Raw genomic sequence first — 20,291 nt, 5'->3', positions numbered from 1 at the left:
TATCAATACCTACATCATACATTTAAGTAAATACAGTAACGCAAAAAACAGATATTGATAAGAAAGTGTACAAAAGAAATCTGTAAGTACGCCTGGCAACATTACCAAAGTCTTGTTTATATGTTGCTAGGATACGGGTAGGTATGCGGGCCGCTGCATTTGCTTCTTCCTAAAATTCTGCTGGTGGTGTACTCTACCGGCAATTCTGAAATTTAAAACTGCCGGCCTATTCCAGTAGCGGTCTGTGGCGATAGCTATTTTGTCTGTGGTATGCATAAATATTTTAAAAAAAAGTCATAATTGTAGAACTTGTGCTTCATGAAAAGGGCAAATCCACGACACTCACAATCAAAATGTAGAATTACTAGCATGATTTTGTAAGACATAAATATGGGGTTTAACCTTAAGTGAAGGTCAGTTTTTTAAGGTGTAATATTCCCCTGAATATGGATTTAATTAAATAAACAGTCAATTAGTTTTTTAAAATGCACTTTAATTCTTATATACGCCACCACTATTCATGTCTTACAAAAACATGAATTGTAGGCAACCTACAGTACATGTGAAAGGAGATAGTGTGAGTCAACGGTGGCGAAGCGAAGAGGGTCAGTTATTGTTCAGCATTAGAAGACAGAATATCTAACTCTGGATTTGAATGTTTTTCATCACTCAAAGCCATTAACAGGTTGCGGTGGCGCAAGTCTTTTGTCTAATTAGCGACCATTATTCAGAGGGCGATGACGAAGGTGGTATATTAAGTGTCTGTAAGAACTGAGAGACCCGCAAGGTATAGTAAGCCATTTTATTTTTTGTTCAGTGTCGACCATATTTAAACAGAAAACAATTCATTATTAAATTATTAACCTGTGGTGAGGCCCGGGGCTACAAGCTCTATGCAGGCCCTCTTTCTTAAAAAAAAAGATATGGTTTTTGTTTGATCCTAAAAAAAAAATTTCGCCAGTTCCAGTTGAGGCCCCTCGATCTCGTGAGGGCCGGGGCTACAGCCCCTGTAGCCCCCCCAATCTGGCCCTGGTCCTATACATTTTTATGTCTCAAAAGATTAATAATAATAATAATAATTATTATTATTATTCAACATTTTCTCGTTTTTATGTTCTGCACACAATGTACATCAAAATCTAAATTGATCTATTAGTCCATTGAAAAGTTACATTTGGGGTTGCAAAAGTCAGAGCACGCAATTTTATTTTTTGGATGTCTAGAAGGGGTTAGTGTAAAGTTAAATCCATGTTTGTGGGGTCGCAACCCTTGTGCATCGGCTGCCATATTGTAAAAAGGGCTGCGAATGGTGTTTATACTACTACATACTATATCGGGCAAACTATTCGTCACACAGAAAATTTGTAAATACATTTTTTGTGGCAAATTAAATTCTCTACAAATTTGGTTCTGTAACTTTTAGTCGTAGAATAAAAAATAACAAAATTATTAACGATAATAAATAAAAATTTGGGAACGAATTTTCTTTTGGTCGTTATAACTTTTTTCATTTTACAAAAAAATTACATGAGAGCATTTTGATAGAGCTGTAAAACCCTAATAAATAAATAAAATTTGAAAAAGTTTGCTATGGAAATTATCCCTTGAAAACCCCTCTATCAAAATGCTCTGATGTAATTTTTTTGTAAAATAACCAGAAAAAAGTTATAACGACCAAAAGAAAATTTGTTCCTAAATTTTTATCTATTTTCGTTAATAACCTTGTTATTTTTGGTTTTACGACTAAAAGTTACAGAACCAAATTTAGAGAGAATTTAATTTCCAACAAAAAATGTTTTTACAAATTTTCTGTGCGACGAATAGTTTGCCTGATATAGTAAGTAGTAGTATAAAAACCATTCGCAGCCCTTTTTACAAGATGGCGGCCGATGCACAAGGGTTGCGACCCCACAAACATGGATTTAACTTTACACTAACCCCCTCTTGAGATCTACAAAATAAAATTGCGTGCTCTGACTTTTGCATGCTAAGCCCAAAAAAATGTAACATTTCAATGGACTATATGGTAATGCGACTATTCTGATAAGCAAAATTTTTTCAAGTAAAAAAAATAAAAAAGTTTTTCTTCTGAACGGTTATCCATTTATATACTGTGTACAAAGTATAAATATTAGATATAGTTTAAAAATTACTTAGAGCCTGGATCAGATGAAGTAAAAGATGATTTAGTTAAGAGAATAAAATAGTGTATGTATGTAACTAGTCCAATCATGTTACAAAAAAGAAAAACATAAATGCAAAGTATATGCCTATATTATATTTAGAAAGAGTAAACTTCTGAATAGTACTTACCTGAATAAGGTGGTTGCTCTTCAGTAAGTTGATCAATTACGTAATTTAACATTGTTGTACTGAATGTGTCATCCCTCTTTAAACCTAAAGCTTTGTGGAACCAATCAACTGCTTCTTCGTAATGACCCATAAGAACGTGTACGTAAGCAATAGCTGAGTAAGTACCAGCAGATTGCGGACTTAACAGCAGAGCCTAATAAAAAATAATAATAATTTTCAAAAAGGCAGCAAAAAACTAAGAAACCTATAAATTAAATATACAATGAATTAAAAAGTAATTGCATACTTGAAAATAAAAAAATATATATATAATTTCAGAAGGTCTTAGAAAAGATTAGAAAGAAATGGTTAAGGGAATGTGTAGAACTGAAGTGCAGTGAATCTCAAATAATCTGCAAATATTAGAAATGAGAAAATGATCTTTTATTATCGTCAGACAATCAAGTTATATGGACATAAACATGTTCAAGAATATATAGCGAAATGAACCAATGAAAAACATATTAAAAAATGCAAGCAAAAAGACTTCCCTTCAGCAAGAAAACAGTTCTTTTATAGGGCGTTTTCTAAGTCTATGCTATAACTTCTGGAGTCTGGGTAATTTTAGAGTAAAAAGTCTTAATAAATCAACAACCTAAAATTGCTGGTTTTTCCATAAAGAAAATTACATTTATTCTCTGAAAAAATTTGCCTTAGATCAATGAATGTTGGACTAATTAATTAAAGAAAAAATCATTGTTATATAAATCAAACTGTCAGTAGCGGAGGTAATGGAACTCATTATCACAGAATTTCAGTGCCCATGAATATTTTGAAAATTGGTTAAATACATTTAATAATATTTAGGAAAAATGGTATTGTTTACTTTGGAGTTATAATAATTTTTTTAATTTAAAATAAAGCTTATCACACAGCTGAATAAATTAAAACTAATTCTAAAACTACCGGTTCTCCAAAAAAATATATATACATCAAATATAAATATAAATATAAGTATAAATTTAAATACACATTCATTAAAGTTAGCTTACTAATTTTAATTTTCCTGAAAGTTATTCTTTCACTATTACAGGGATAACTAACAATTTCTTCCTCAATTTTTTTTTCAACTTATGATGGTTTAAATCTGAATTGAGAATCACAATTCTTATAAATCCATTTTTTTTTAATTGGAAATGGAATACTTTGTTATTTTAGATACATTTAACTGTGAAAAAATTTTAAATTAAAAAAACGACTTGAAAATCGTTAATTTTTGAAATAAATGGTAAATATGCTTTCTTTGAAAATCACTGGCATTAAAATGTGTTTGTAAAATTTCTAAAATACTTAGTTAAAATTCTGGGATTCTTAATGATTGTGAACCAGTGATGAATTCCTAAATTAATTCACGAATTTTTACTTTTAATTAAGAATAATTACTCAAGTTACATCCATTTAGATCAAACAATTTTGGATATAGAAAAATCTCATTAATCCGTCACGATTAAAAACCTAAGTGTGCCGGAGTACTGGAAAATTCGAATTAATGGAATATGTATAATGTAAATAGTATTAAATTAAAAAACATTACCTTTAATTGTTTATTAACAAAGAGATTTGTACATATATATACATATTACATTTGTGTGAGTATATATATGTACAATGTATATTGTAATGTTTTCATGATTCTGTAAAATAATCTTCCAACTAACCTATAACTTTCTTCAAGGATAGTAGAAAACGCGGAAAAAATAACGCCGAATTACTGGACGTGCCGGTGTAATGAAGTGCCGGATTATAGATATTCTACTGTATTTCAATACTTATCTCGTAATGTAGTGGTTTTCGACTCTTGGTTCATTAAGGTTTCATCTAAAATGTTCTAAGAAACATCCTGAAGTTAATATATGGATTTAAAAAATATCTGTAATCTAGAGCAGAGCTGAGTTGATTGAGACTAGGATTTGATTTGGGATTGATATAAAATTGAAAAAGGAGAAACAAAAAAAATTTGAAGCGAAAAAATATTAATTAATTAAAAAAACTAAATTGATTCAGTCATGTGGTACGAATGCAGAAAAATGAGATAAAAAGTGGTGAGGCATCTAAGAAAATTGAAATGTTAAAATAGATGACTTTTTCAAAGATAACAGGTTTGACTGTATGTAAGCACATTAGTTGTTGTATACCTGTTGAACTAAACCATAGGGTTACGTCATTTTAGACACGAGTCACTTAAACCATATACAGGGTGTCTGCAACGATTCTTATGATTTCTTACAAAGGGGGGTGTCAAAGTCCATCTTACGTAATGTTTTTTAAATCTTTTGAATCTAAAAATTTTGATTAAATCTTTGTGAATTAATTTTATTACATGACAAACTAGCAATATTTAATCATACAAATAATAGAAGTTGAGTTGTGAAAATAATATAGAATTAAATCGTTTTATAAGTATACACTACACAACACCTAACAAAATACGTGCAATACAATGCAAAATCTTCGATTTGTCCAAAAATTACGTAAGACAGGGGAGAGGGGAGGGGTAAAAAATCAGTCAAAAAAAGGTTTATGTAATTTATGGATGTCCCCTTACTTTAGTACAATTTACATTCTCTAAAAAGTTATTAGTCTCCAAAAAATAATTTTTGTTTTTTTATTTTAGATTAACTCTTGTTTTTAAATAGTTCAATGAAATTTGTATGGGGGAATTTTGGAGTAACTGAATATGACTATAGAGGTTGCTACGAACATTTTAAACAGTCTCTTGATCTTAGCATATTTTTTTGTTGGTAAATTTTGAGAAAATAAAGATATTTTTTGAAGTTTTAACTTTATTTACTTCAAAAATTGTGTACTAGTTGTATGTCACTAAAATACACCATTTCAAAGAAAAATTATGTTTTGCAGGCATCAGTAGTGGATAGCTGACAGTTTGGGACTATCCTAGTACAATTAAGTTCTGCTGAAGTAAGCAAAACCAGTATCTACTAAGTTCTAGGCAATTTAATGCAGAATTGCAATATTAAATTCTAGATGTTGATTTTTGAATGGGGTAAGTTGCTTTAAATCGTAAAATATATTTAATTTAGGTGCAAATTTAGCAAAAAAAGAAAAAGAGAAATATAATACTCAGGTTACCCCTAAATATCCAACTCTGTGTATCTGTTAATTTGAAAATCATTTTTTTTAGCAACATGTAACAAATATACCTTTTTCAAAGTAAATAAAGTGACATTCAAAAAAACTTTCACGTTTTCCAAAATTTGTAAAAGAAAAAACAGGAGTTCGCGGAAAGCTCTATATTTTATGTAAAAAAGATCATATTCATATTCAGCTATCCAACAAACCCCAAATTTCATTAAAATATCTTTAAAAGTGACAGAGAAAAATTAAGATAAAAAAAATTTCATTGCAGGTTATTAACTTTTTAAGGGGAGGAAAAAAAGTGTTATTTGATTTAAATAAGTTTATTCTCATCCAAGGGATTTATCTTTGAAACATGGTCCATTCAGTTCCAGATACTTTGTATAAAACAAAAAAAAATTAATGTAAAAAAAAACTTTGTGGTTTTAAGGCTTTCACGGCCCGTACTGATATTTAAAGTATGATGATTGATTATTCGTGGTCTATGTACCTGGTCGCTGCCAGTTACAGACTTATAAGGTACTTCCTTAGTTTTATCCAGGAACATGACCTTGTTACTCTCGGGCTAGGCTCTGTGGAAGTAGACCCGATATCAGAACCACTAGCTTTGCCCTTATATTAATTTCGATTCGTGTTATTGATTCTATAACCGTTAAGGATGGAACTGCTTCTCAGACAATCTGTCTTCTTAGACAGTCCATAGTGACCTCTGTAAGTCACATCCATTGCCTACAAGCAGGTATACAGACCACTGCGTAATAACCCAAAAAACCATGGTACTATAAATAAAAAAGTACCTGATTGTGGAAGTCCAATGCTTCATCATATTTTTTTAGCTTTCTACAAGTATGGCCCAAATTGTTGAGTAATGGGCTCCACCTCTGTGGAATTATTCCTTTCTTAATTCTTTTAACTCTTTCTAAAGCATTTAGGAAGTGGGTTTCTGCATTTTCAAAACTAGAATATGTGATGATGTGTTAGAAAATACTGATAGTGTAGTTGTTACGATCTCAATTGGAACCACATAAAAACATTTAACTCATAAATTCTATGGAATCCAGAAAAATTTAGCCCTGTCTCGTCTAGATATACTATATTCTGAGCTATATTACCATATAATTAGCATACGATTGTCAAGTTTTTTATGTTTAAAATCACATTGTAATAAAGCATATCGTAAAATATCTAAAAAATTATAATTATAATCAGGATAATCGCTTAATTTATTTCGAATCATGTAGGAACTTTATTTTCTTTATAGGTACATATTATAAATTGTGCGACGCAGTACATCTGATAAAATAGTTAATTTTCTTTAATTTTGTATTTTTCCGTTTCCTCTTTGTACCGTGATCAATCGTTCTTTAATTACGCGGTAAATTGTCATTTTTGATATCTTAGTTAATTCGTTAATCCGTTTCCTTTTTTTTACTTTTTTATCACATTGTTCACTATTTTAAATTTTCAAACATTCATATATTTAATATAATACGTTGACTTTGTACGTGTAAATCTTTGTTTTTAAACTCTGAGTTTGTTTCGATGCTTTCGACAAAAACTGGTTCTACTGTTTGGGGATTTCGTTATCCTCCGCTTAAAAGAGTCTCCAGAGAGCCACGCTAAATTACTAGATAATTACATATAACATTTATTTTAATAACTACTACCCTTTATTGGTTACGATATGAACAAGTAATAATATCAATTAATAAATAATAATACGTATACGTACCAACAACATACCCCGCCAAGCAATACTCTGCACTGCACTGTCAAAGTGGCAAAGCTAAGTGAACCCGTGTACAATACCAAAAAATTATTTACGACCTAGTGGACCAATACAGGTTTGCTTTGATGACCAGCGCGCCGCCATCAATTCTACATCAGGCGGATTAGTTTACCAATACCGGACTCGCCGAATTGCTATTCTAGTATAAATTACGAGACACATCATGGTCAAAGCATAGGAAGAAATTTCAGGAGTAGTGCATATGGTCCTGTGCTATAAGATATACAGGTTCCAATTGACATCGTAACAACTACACAATTATACGATTTTATATAACAAATTTTTTTCCAAACAAAAATTACAATTTTCTCTAGAATTTAATAAAAACATGTGCAATTAAAAATTATCATTTTCATCTGTTGTTACAAAATATACTATATCAAACTAATGTGTAAAATTTATTGCACAAAAAAAATTTAATTTAACATATCGTAACAGTGCTTTCCACTTTTGATGTCGCGCTAGGGTATCTGCGTTATTATTCAATATAGAATAGTGCAGTTTTGACGAATGTTGACCATTTTTTTTTGTGAAATTTTTAGGTCAAAACAAATTAAGTATTATTTTTTTTGGTTTTTCAGTTATAGCCAAAAAATTAAAATTTTAATATTCTCGATGACCTCGGTAGTGGCTACAACATAATTTTTTTCTGAGTGGGTATCTCAAAAATCTGTTATGCCGCAAACTGCTACTTTATATAGTCAATAATAATCATGATAACTGAGCATGGCATCAAAAATGGGACACATTATACATACGACTTATAGGATAGTAGAACAATATTTAATTATATTGAGTGAGGAGAAATGTAATTAAAAATTATTGAAAATCTTACAAAAACTTACTCCAAATTTTGAAAACATATTACTCCTTTTTCATGCATAATAAAAGGATCTTCAGGGGCTATACTCTGAGCCTGTTGGAAGAATTTGTCTGCTAGTCTTACATTATTTGTCAAACCACATTCAAGTCCTATGTACAACAATGGCAGGTGACATCTACAAAAAATTGAAAATACAATTTTTTAAGCTGTACATATTTGTATCAAGAATTAATAAATTTGAAATTGATCTATGCTGGTGACTATCCTGGTGAGTGATCTTAGCTATTTACTAGATATTGGGGTTGTAATTCAATGCCATGCGGTGCATATACAGCCTGTGTACTTGTTGTTTTCCACAATTAGTTAAAAATCTTGGTACACATGTCTGCAAGTGACCCATTGTAACCGTTGCAAGCGACAAGAAACAATGTGCAACGCGGGATATGGCTCCCGGAAGAGGACCACGGCGAATTGGTGCTAAGGACCAGATGCTTATACCTGCGAACGAATCCACACCACGACAACTCTTCAGCGAACACTTGCCCCGACAACATATCTTTTTCTCTACATTTAGTTTTCAATAAAAATACTTTTATTTACCGTTGAGAGAGAGTTTTATTTTGCTGCACACTGAAAGTAACCCTCAATCTTATTCTGGCTAGTGTGGCATTGATCACAAGTTTATAGCACCTAATTTAAAGCCGTTTGACTGCCAGCAGCGCTTTTTTTTCTTTTTAGTCAATCAATGAATATGCTTCACCTATTCTCAATGTCACGAGCCGCCACTGTTGGTAACAGTGGTAGCACTGTACTTTGAAACGAAGTTTGAGTGGGATCTGTCAAGTAATTTGTTTACAGCTTGTTTTGTTAGTCCATCTGAAGCGTATTCTACGATTTTCCTATGGATAATGGATAATGTTATTGAAGAGAGTTTCCCTAAATTTTTGTGTTATCCAACGGAATTTCTTGTGCTAAATCGTTGAAAATGTTGGGAAAGACGTATGTTAATTTTATCAAAAACTCAAGCATACGAATGGTACAAACCATTTAAATATGGTCGAGAAGCGGTTGATGATTTGGCATGTTCTGGTTATCCTTCAACATCTTCAACTGAAGAAAACATCAATAAAGTGAAGGAAAAGCTGCTTGCAAACCGTCATTATAGTTTGAGGGGGCTGGCGTATGAACTAAACGTTATCTCAAGAATTAGTTCATGCCATTTTAGTTCATGTTTTGGATGTGAAACGCTTTACAGCATGGTTGGATCCAAAATAGCTGAATTTTCTTCAGAAAGAGATCGCAAACATGTTGCTCAAGATATGCTGGGACGAGCTAATTCGAACTCTACATTCGTGTTGCTGACTTTTCCTTTTTCCCAAACTCAAATTGCCACTTCCTGGAACACGTTTCAAGTCCATAGAAGCCATAAAACAAAAATCGCTGAAGGAATCGAGTTAAGTTCACATTTGCATTTAAAAAGTGCTTTAATGAGATGTTTGTTGGAAAAAGTGTATTGCATCAAATGGAGAATGATTAATTGACGATTTCCAGATACTTTTTTGACAGAATGCTTCTAATCACAGATAGATATTTGTACTTACCCCTTCATAAGTTGTGATGCTTTAAAATATGCCGCCATTGCTTGGTCATGCTCATTCTCTATCGCAAAAGAGTGACCATATGCAAGCCAAGCAGGGCCGAATAGTCGATCCAGACAAGTGGCTTTGGCTAAATACCTTCTGGCACAATCACTTTTCCCTAAAAAAATATTACTAGTATATGTGCAATGTGTCTGATATGCATTAAAATAAAAATTCTCACCTATTATATAATAGTAACAACCGACAGCAAACCAAGAAATAGCCAAATTTGGATACAAGTCCACTAAATTATGTGCCAGAGAGAATAATTCTAGAAAAGAAAAAGTATAATTAAATAATTATTGTACTTATGGTTAAAGTTAAATAGGTATTTATTATTAGTTCTTGCACTTTTACATTTCTTTAGAACTAATGTAAAGACACTATTAGGAATTTTGACTAACCTATCTATTTATTCTATAGTGTCTTATTTTGTGGTCTAGGTGTCAGTGTCAACAATATTCAGTATTAATGAGTAGTTGGGCAAGTGTAAATATACAATACAGTGGATTTAATCAAAGTGAAAGCCAACAATGCAGATATCTCATTTTATTGACGAATTTTAAGCTACAACTGTTCGTGTTTTGGAATCATAGAATGCATTTGTGTATTTGGCTTTACAGTTATTATCATATTTTTGTATATCTTTTTTTGCAGACAATAAAACGAAATGATGAAATATAGTATATTACGTAATAAGTGTTGTAAAAAGCATTTTAGGCACGAATGGAAAAGTTACGCACGACGCCGCGTAGCGGCGAGTGCGTAATTCTATGAGTGTGTAATTGCATTACACCACGTATTACGTACTATACTTTACCTACGACCACTACTTTAAATACTTAAAAACACACCGTCTGCGATCAATGCAAGATTCCTATTACGTCGTACGGTAAAAAAATCGCACAGCTTGGTAAAAAAATCGTACAGTTTTCCTAGCAACCGCCTAGCAACGGTCAATACAAACAGTATTGTATTGACCGTTGCTAGGCGGTTGCTAGGAAAAATGTGCGATTTTTTTACCGTACGTAATAGGAATCTTACATTGATCGCAGACGGTGTGTTTTTAAGTATTTACAGTAGTGGTCGTAGGTAAAATGTTTTAAGCAAATCATAAAAAATTTAAAAAAAAGGGAGCAACTTTATTCTTTAATTGATTTCTCGAAAAATAGAATACTTCAAAAAGAAAAAAAAACAAAAATAAATAGTTAAAAATAAGCTATGTATGTATTAAGAAAAGTTAATTAAGGTTAAACAAATGAAAATTTGATGGAAAGGATAAAAATACCTGTCTAACAAAGTGATTTTCCAAGAAAAATCACACTGTATATTTTTGCAGACAATAGTATAGGATTAAGTGATGATACTGCCAGAAACCGCTACTTTACAGGCTATCTGCCTCAGCTAGCACTGAATTATATCACCAATATTATTATACAGGGTGTCCTGTTTATTTTGATTTACTCTTTTAAATGTTAGTTTACAGCAAACTGAAACTTAAAATAAATTTTAATTTTTTTCAGTTAATAAAATGTTTTACAATTTAACTAAGAAATTAAAAATATAGTCTTAAATGCAAATAAATAAAAGTAGATAAATGTCTTCAGCTCATTAATGGTAAGGTCCTCTTTCAATTTAATATTTTGTTAATGTACTAGTGCCGCTTTATGTGAGCAAAAAAAATGCAACTTCATTTTTCTCGAAAATGGTACATGCTACCGAATTTCGACAAGTATACCTTTTTTTTTTGTAGTATCCTTTAGAGTTTACAGAACTGTTTAGAAATGTAATAAATTTTGACTTTTAACATATTTTTTCTTCGATTGTACCCCTCCAATTACCTGTATCGGCGACACTGCTTTTCAGAAAGAAACCGTTTGCACATTATTCTTAACACACAGTTGATGTTTACTCGTGTACAAATTTTAACATTTTTATCTAGTCGAATTAAAGATAATTAAGGAAAACCATTTGGAAAGTAATAACTTCAACACACTGTATCTCGAAAACAGGGCATCTAAGAAAAAAACTTTACATGAATTACCCCTAATATTTTCCCATGAGGAACTTGCACACAAGTTTTTTTGAAATATGAACGGGACACCCTGTATACAGTTAGGATTATTCGTCGGCCGAACACATCAGACATACGTGGGCTTCAGACTTGTTAGCCCTCATCAGTGTGCCATGGACGATATACATCGATGTATTAAAAACATTCGATGTATAGTATCGATGCATCAAATTCAACGGATGTATTTTTAAGCTTTGATATATTTGATGTATTGATCTTTTATATTCGATATATCCAATAAGTAAACCTAATTTAACTTTATTTATTTTGTTTTTATTTAAATTTTAGATTTTTTAAAGTTTCCAGTTTTCTAGTTATTTTTTTGTAACTAGTTTTTCTCTAGGACTGGATTGGCAACAATAGCTGACAAATTGATTGTGAGATACTGATGATACCTTTTTTTTAAATGATAAACAAAATAGACTATTAATATATTCATAATCAACAATGAAATCGATTTGAAGGACAAAAGATTAAATAAAATTTTATTTTTGCAAAGCATAGAAAAAAATATTGGGATTTTTGAAAAGCTATAATTTTAATAAATAAATCTATGCGCATGAAGTCCTTTTTATATTTAATTCGGGATTGTTTTCATTTTGTCCGTTGATAATAAAGGTTTTGGACTTAACGCATCTTTCATGTTTCTTGCTTTTATTTTCAGGCACATTTTCGTTCATTTCTATGAATTTAAAACTATAATCACATTAAACTATAAAAACAATCAATGTATTGAAAATATTATTGTATTTTTCGATATATGTATATCATTCTAACATCTATGTCACCATATTACATCGAAAAAAAATCGATGTATTTTTTTATGTCCATACCTACATATACAGGGTGTTCCTAAATAAGTGTCGCAACGGAAATCTGTAAATTCCTCTTAAAAAAGAAACATATTTTTCCTCTTCCATTTTTCTCTCCGAGCTTTCGTTTTCGAGATACACGGTGTCAAAACTTTAATTTTTTTTTTTTCGCCAATATCTTAGAAATCGTTTGAACTACAGGACTGAGCTTTTGTACACACATTACCACTATTAATAGCTACTTTTTCGCACCCTTCTCGAATTCATTGGATGTGCCAGTGGTGGAGATTTTAAGGTATCGTAAGGGTTTTTCCCCCCCTAAATTTTACGCCACTGGAAAAATTGACTTTTGACAGCGCGTATTCTAAAGCGCCAATGAATTTTACACAATAAGAGTTCTCTTGGTTCATTGCTCTAAAGTCAACCATTTTCAAGAAAAATGACTTTTTATGAACAAAAGCAAACATTTTGCTAACGTTTCGAAAATCTTTTGTAATTCAAAAAATAGGTAGTAATAATTAACAATTTTAACGAAATTTAACAACAGATAGGATTTTAACTTTTTTTTATCAATTTGGCGAGTAAAATTTACAGAAACTGTTGAAAATTACATCAGTTGGCTTGAATGTACGCATTACATCTTCTAATCATGTTTCTTTCTGTCGCTGCGATTTCACCTCTATCGGTCAACTTTTCGATAGTATTGACATGGATTTCATAAACGATGCATTTCGTTCTCCGGATGTTCTGTTCAGTTACTTGCACTTGCAAAATGTTCAAAATGCAAAATGCAAAAAATTTTCGAAACGTTAACAAAATGTTTGCTTTTGTTCATAAAGTCATATTTCTTGAAAACGGTTGGCTTTAGAGCAATGAACCAAGAGAACTCTTATTGTCTAAAATTCATTGGTGCTTTAGAATTTGCTGTCAAATGTCAATTTTTCCAGTGGCATAAAATTTAGGGGGGGGGGAAAACCCTTACGATACCTTAAAATCTCCACCACTGGCACGTCCAATGAATTGGAGAAGGGTGCGAAGAAGTAGCTATTAATAGTGGTAATGTGTGTACAAAAGCTCAGTCCTGTAGTTCAAACGATTCCTAAGATATTGGCGAAAAACTAAAAAAAAATTAAAGTTTTGACACCGTGTATCTCAAAAACGAAAGCTCGGAGAGAAAAATGGAAGAGGAAAAATATGTGTCTTTTTTTCAAGAGGAATTTACAGTTTTCCGTTGCGACACTTATTTAGGAACACCTTGTATTTGATGTATATTTTAAATATTACGTCCTTATCAACTAACTTAATCGTACATACGAAAAAGGGCTAGTTCCATCAAAGTGGGATAAATGTGTTACTTGATAAAATATTCAATGTGCCTCTACAGTGTATAAAAATAAATTTAGATACGGAGCCACGTGACCATTTTTGTTCGGAACAGTAATTTTATTTTATTCATATTGGCAATTAAATTGTGGTCAAATTAAAAATTATTATTAAGATCAAGATTATATTTAAGACACAATATTCAAATACAATATTTCACCAGCTGGTAATTGGTGTATTTTCTCACCAGACTTAATCAACCAATCAGCGATCGCATTATCTTGAGAGTAGACACAACGGTTCGCCATTGTTCATTGTTTATTGTAAACGAATAATTAATATTGGTGACGCTAAGCTTTAGGGGTTTTCAGTTGATAGTACCAGCCGTGTAATGTTGGTTGCCTAAGCTTGGTGATCATGTGACTTCTAATCTTTTACGAAGGCTCTGTTTAAAATAATATAAGTACTTACTGTTGCTTTGCTTCAATTCAACTTGACAAGATATATGAATAGGCAAGCACGCATCATGATATGGATCCTGTTTTAGAATACTCTCTGTTAAAACACTACATTGTTGGTAATCACAGTTATAGTATAACCTTTCCGCTTCTGCTACTTGTAAATCTAAACTATTTTTCAGCTTAAATAATGTTACATTTTCGTTTGATTCCACTTGCATCTGCTGACTGTCAGTATTCTTAATCTTCTTTATTTCACTCTTCATTAAATTTTTATCATTATTTCTTGCAACGTTTGGTGTGCTGATAGAAGTTGGTGTTATAATAGTGACAGGTGTGGTTGGAAGAGATTGAATAGGTTCAGGAGTAAGATGCAATATATTTAGTAATTTATTGTTTGGTATAGATGGAGCATTTCCAAATAATATTTTACTTTCATTTGGTTTCCGAACAGTTGGTGTATGATATTTTTTTAGTTTTGACTCGTACAATGTTATCAGAATTTCTGCTTCTTCTGTTGAACACTGCTCCACAATTGGAAGGGCATTTAATAATTCTTCCTCTGAAATATTTAAAGATTTCACTATTCTGCAAAAAGGTGACGAGAAATATTTTTTCTAGTTCAATTTTTAAATTTGGTTAGGGATATGTATAGGTATAATTCTTTACCTTCTGAAGAGGTTAGCATTTGATATTTTATTAAAGAATCAAATGCTTCGAAACAGTATACATCATACTGTAGAGCTTGTTTGTAACAGTCTGAGGCTAATCCTCTATTATCCATTCCTTCAAGGACTTTTCCTTTAAGTAATAAAAATGACGAATATGCTTGCTAAAAATATACATAGATTACTAATGAAACAACACTCTATTTAAACCTTTACTGTTTACATTTTTTGGTGTATCATCAAATAATGTAGCGTCAATTCCTGAAGAACATGGTGTAGATATATTCCCTTTAGGAATAAATAAATAGTTATCCACTGAATTTATTATTTTTAAAGCTTCATTTAGCTCATTTGCTTCGAATAAGCATCTTACTGTTAAATAAGTACATAAAATATAGGTCTAAAACAAAAAAGTTATCTAGATTATGTTGTATATATTTCAAAAGTCCCTACTTTTTCTAGATTTCTGGATCGTAACAAATGAACTGCTCTGTGGTATTGTTTCAGAAGGTACATACATTGTGCCAGCCAATAAATATCTCTAGGATTTCCTGTTAAAGCAACTACTTTGTCTGCCCAAAATAATGCTGAATTATAAACATGCTGAAATGGTGGATTTATTTGATTTACTTAATCTGTAAATAAATTAATGTAACATACCAAATCTATGTAAGTTTGCACTAGTTTTCTGTACTTATCAATATTAATATTAACGGCATTAACAGTTTTCATTTTCAAACTTCTATTTAAATAAATAACTTAACCTCTCTGCTCTGTTGACATTTTTTTAAAAGTGAGATGACAGATGAACTATGAAGGATGATTAGGTTTCGAGTGTACCGGTTAGAGAACTCCTCATGTATTTTTACGAGTTCCTGTGGATAGGACTGATAGGAGTGTGATACATTGGAGTACTCCACTTTTCTTCCTCCTCCTACCTATGAAACACCAGTTAGTAGAGTCATTCCACACGACAGCCGTTCCATGGTACGCGTGCCATGGCACAGGTTGTATTATATGTTTTGTGGCACAGGTCGTGTGAAATTTGAGGGAATACGCTTATCTATATATTTTTTTATTAATTTGTTTGTCCGAATAGTGGAAATAATTGATTAATTTGATTGTTTTGTAGATTAGTAAAAATATATGGGCATTTTATTATATAGGTATGCTTCGTTATATACGTAATATACCATATTACTTTTAAAAGATCTATATAGGTAAAGGTCTTTTACATATAGATTTGGTACTGAATTAAGAATTAAGTAATTATTACAATGGTAATTGTGCTTATGCATTCACTTGATGAATTTCAAATTAAATTTAGTATATATTAAATTTATGGTACGCGATGNTGCTCTGTGGTATTGTTTCAGAAGGTACATACATTGTGCCAGCCAATAAATATCTCTAGGATTTCCTGTTAAAGCAACTACTTTGTCTGCCCAAAATAATGCTGAATTATAAACATGCTGAAATGGTGGATTTATTTGATTTACTTAATCTGTAAATAAATTAATGTAACATACCAAATCTATGTAAGTTTGCACTAGTTTTCTGTACTTATCAATATTAATATTAACGGCATTAACAGTTTTCATTTTCAAACTTCTATTTAAATAAATAACTTAACCTCTCTGCTCTGTTGACATTTTTTTAAAAGTGAGATGACAGATGAACTATGAAGGATGATTAGGTTTCGAGTGTACCGGTTAGAGAACTCCTCATGTATTTTTACGAGTTCCTGTGGATAGGACTGATAGGAGTGTGATACATTGGAGTACTCCACTTTTCTTCCTCCTCCTACCTATGAAACACCAGTAGAGTCTTTCCACACGACAGCCGTTCCATGGTACGCGTGCCATGGCACAGGTTGTATTATATGTTTTGTGGCACAGGTCGTGTGAAATTTGAGGGAATACGCTTATCTATATATTTTTTTATTAATTTGTTTGTCCGAATAGTGGAAATAATTGATTAATTTGATTGTTTTGTAGATTAGTAAAAATATATGGGCATTTTATTATATAGGTATGCTTCGTTATATACGTAATATACCATATTACTTTTAAAAGATCTATATAGGTAAAGGTCTTTTACATATAGATTTGGTACTGAATTAAGAATTAAGTAATTATTACAATGGTAATTGTGCTTATGCATTCACTTGATGAATTTCAAATTAAATTTAGTATATATTAAATTTATGGTACGCGATGACCACTTTAGAATAGCTTCTTGCTTATATAGTCCAAGAGAATTAAGCTCAAAACCTTACAGATGTGGCTGTTGCTTGACGTAGATTAAATATTAGTAAAAATCGGTCAAAAATAATATATACAATGAAAATATAACGTTGCGCCAAGAAAAATGTTGTGCTATTTGCAGAAAAAATTAATAACTGCAAAAATACTCAAAAATGACGTGTTTTTTCTAACATTTTCCAATATAACTTCTTAAATATGCAGTTTACAGAAAAAAATATTACTGATGAAATTGTTTGTTATGAAATTTGCTATAAGATAGAATTATTTTGATACCTGCGCATATCATATTTTTGTTGCTAAATAGCCAAAACAACGTAAGAAAGTGATGAAAATCGAGGTAATTTGGAAGCTTCAAACTGACAGGCAAGAAATTGTCCAATTCTACTATAAATGTAGAGTAAGTACTTTAAAGGATTACAAAACGAAATTCCAAAACCCGATCCAAATCGGTCTGATAGTTTTGGTATGAGACAATTTGTTACTAAATTTCAGCGCGAAATGTCGTTATTTTTTTACGTGAGTGCTGGGGTTAAAGTTAGGCATTTTAATTGGCGCTGATTTTTTTACACATACTTGGACCCCTTAACAATCATATAGAATCGTTATAATATCAATTTTCTTTTTTTGAATAATTTTTGGAGCGAATTTAAAAGTTCGACAAATTTTGACTTTATAAACAAATACTTTCGTGAAGCGGTTTTGCGGGTTGGAAAATATACCAAAGTACTAAAAAACAGTTCTCGGAAAGACGCTTAACTTGAAAAAAAGAACGTTCAAATCGGTCGTATAAGTTCCGAGATATTGAGTGTCAAAGTCATCAAACGTTAGCTGCGAAACTATGCATAATGTAACAACAACAAAATATGAATTTGGTAAGTTTTTTAAGAACTTTTCGTATGTGCCTTTATAAATATTATCGCACGTGTGCTTTTTATATGAAAATTCAATGAATAACGACAAGCCGCAAAACCTTGGGGAGGGGATGAATTATAGAAGTCGAAATCGCGCGTTCAAAAAAAGCGCGCGTTTCGGCGTTCAATATCTCGGCTTCTATGGCTCCGATTTTGATGATTTTTTTTTAATCGATATAGCAAAATGAGAGGAATTCAATTATCAAGATTTCATTAAAATATTATAAAGCCCTTTTCTGTCTATTACGACTACTTAAAATTTCTCACATTTCATTGTTATACTGTATATTCATGTAAAAAGATTTAGATACAAATAATAATTATTTATTTATGTTTATAACACGTGTTTATTATATTTTCATAATCATCGTATTATTAAAGTTTTTCACTTTCTTACAACATCATTGCTGTTTTCACTTATAATATCACTAATATCAGCATTTGAATACGTATCGTTTTCCATTATTTTCAAATCAGTGTTTATCTAATTGTAAGTAGGTACCACTGTCAGATTAACAGCAAATTATGACTTATGGTTGGTTAATTTGATTTTTTAAATTTGCTAGAATTTTATAGTCATCCTCGCAAGAAATTGTATCATTTTATTTATCACAAAAACCTTCAAAAACAGAAAAATAGGTATATGGAGGACCTATATAGTATACCTATATAGGTATATAGGATATGGTATATGGATAGATATGGAGTAAATTTTTACAACAGATTTTGATTAAATATACAGGGTGTCCCATTTAGAAAAACCCAGTTTTGGAGGTTCGGTCAATCAAATTTGACAATAAATATGAAATTGAAATACGTTGAAGACCATTAGACCATTAGAGATACATATAGGGAAGCTTTATAAAAGTACCCTAAAATTACGCGTAGAATCCAAACATGCAAAAATATACAGGATGTTCCATTTATAATAAGCAAATAGGTGCCGACTATCGGTATAACCGGAAGTACTACAACAATGGCATTATTTTATTTAACCTCTTTTTAAATAAAACCTCCAAAACCATCAGGTCCCAAATTTTCAAATTCAAATCCTGTAGAAGAAAATCTTGAGAGCGAAAACAGCAACTATGCTATAAAAAAGCGGAATACTTTAATAATGTGATGATACGTTTTATAAATATCAAATAATTATTTGTATCTGCATTTTTTTATATATTATATGTATACAATAAATAAATTACATATTAAATAAAAAATTCAAGATTTTAAACATTATTACGAATTATTAAAACTAATACCTATTAACAATGGACTATGTAGGTATATTATTATTTACATCGATATTATTATTTACATGAATATACAGCAACAATGAAATGTGTGAAATTTTAAGTAGTCGTAATAGGCTGATAAGGCTTTATAATATTTCAATGAAAGCTTGATAATTGAATTCCTCTCATTTTGCTATATTGACTTTAAAAAAAAATCATCAAAACTGGAGCCCTAGAAGCCGAGATATGGAACGCCGAAGAGGGCACGCTCTTTTTGAACGCGCGATTTCAATTTCTATCATTCATCCCCTCCCCCCGGTTTTGCGGCTCAAATGGTCGGCTTGGCGATATTCATTGAATTTTCATGTAAAAAGCACACGTGCGATAATATTTCTAAAGCACATACGAAAAGTTCTTAAAAAACCTACCAAATTCATATTTTGTTGTTGTTACATTATGCATAGTTTTGCAGCTAACGCTTGTTGACTTTGACACTAGATATCTCGGAACTTATACGACCGATTTGAACGTTCCTTTTTTTCAAGTTAAGCGTCTTTCCGAGAACTGTTTTTTAGTACTTTGGTATATTTTCCAACCCGCAAAACCGCTTCACGAAAGTATTTGTTTATAAAGTCAAAATTTGTCGAACTTTTAAATTCGCTCCAAAAATTATTCAAAAAAAGAAAATTGATATTCTAACGATTCTATATGATTGTTAAGGGGTCCAAGTAAGTGTAAAAAAATTAGCGCAGATTAAAATGTCTAACTTTAACCCCAGCACTCACGTAAAAAAATAACGACATTTCGCGCTGAAATTTAGTAACAAATTGTCTCATACCAATACTA

At 31.1% G+C, this 20,291-nt stretch overlaps 1 protein-coding gene across 1 annotated transcript in view; it reads right to left on the bottom strand.

Annotated features, from left to right (window-relative positions):
- The window catches only part of LOC108910346 (cell division cycle protein 16 homolog), a 21,828-nt gene extending 5,937 nt beyond the window's left edge, over positions 1–15,891 (bottom strand). Inside the window, exons 1-10 of the mRNA XM_018714920.1 lie at positions 15,696–15,891; positions 15,489–15,638; positions 15,259–15,435; positions 15,037–15,199; positions 14,381–14,929; positions 9,882–9,971; positions 9,662–9,818; positions 8,083–8,235; positions 6,246–6,405; positions 2,314–2,506 (exon numbers count right to left, since the gene is read on the bottom strand). Of these exons, the coding sequence (XP_018570436.1) occupies positions 2,314–2,506; positions 6,246–6,405; positions 8,083–8,235; positions 9,662–9,818; positions 9,882–9,971; positions 14,381–14,929; positions 15,037–15,199; positions 15,259–15,435; positions 15,489–15,638; positions 15,696–15,767 (1,864 nt within the window). The 5' untranslated portion in view covers positions 15,768–15,891. The remainder of the gene's footprint in view (positions 1–2,313; positions 2,507–6,245; positions 6,406–8,082; positions 8,236–9,661; positions 9,819–9,881; positions 9,972–14,380; positions 14,930–15,036; positions 15,200–15,258; positions 15,436–15,488; positions 15,639–15,695) is intronic.
- Between the last annotated feature and the right edge of the window lie 4,400 nt (positions 15,892–20,291).

Source organism: Anoplophora glabripennis, unplaced genomic scaffold, assembly GCF_000390285.2.
Source record: "Anoplophora glabripennis isolate ALB-LARVAE unplaced genomic scaffold, Agla_2.0 scaffold495, whole genome shotgun sequence".
NCBI lineage: Eukaryota > Metazoa > Arthropoda > Insecta > Coleoptera > Cerambycidae > Anoplophora > Anoplophora glabripennis.
Note: the sequence above shows the minus strand (reverse complement) of the source record. Positions and strands in the feature narration are given on the sequence as shown.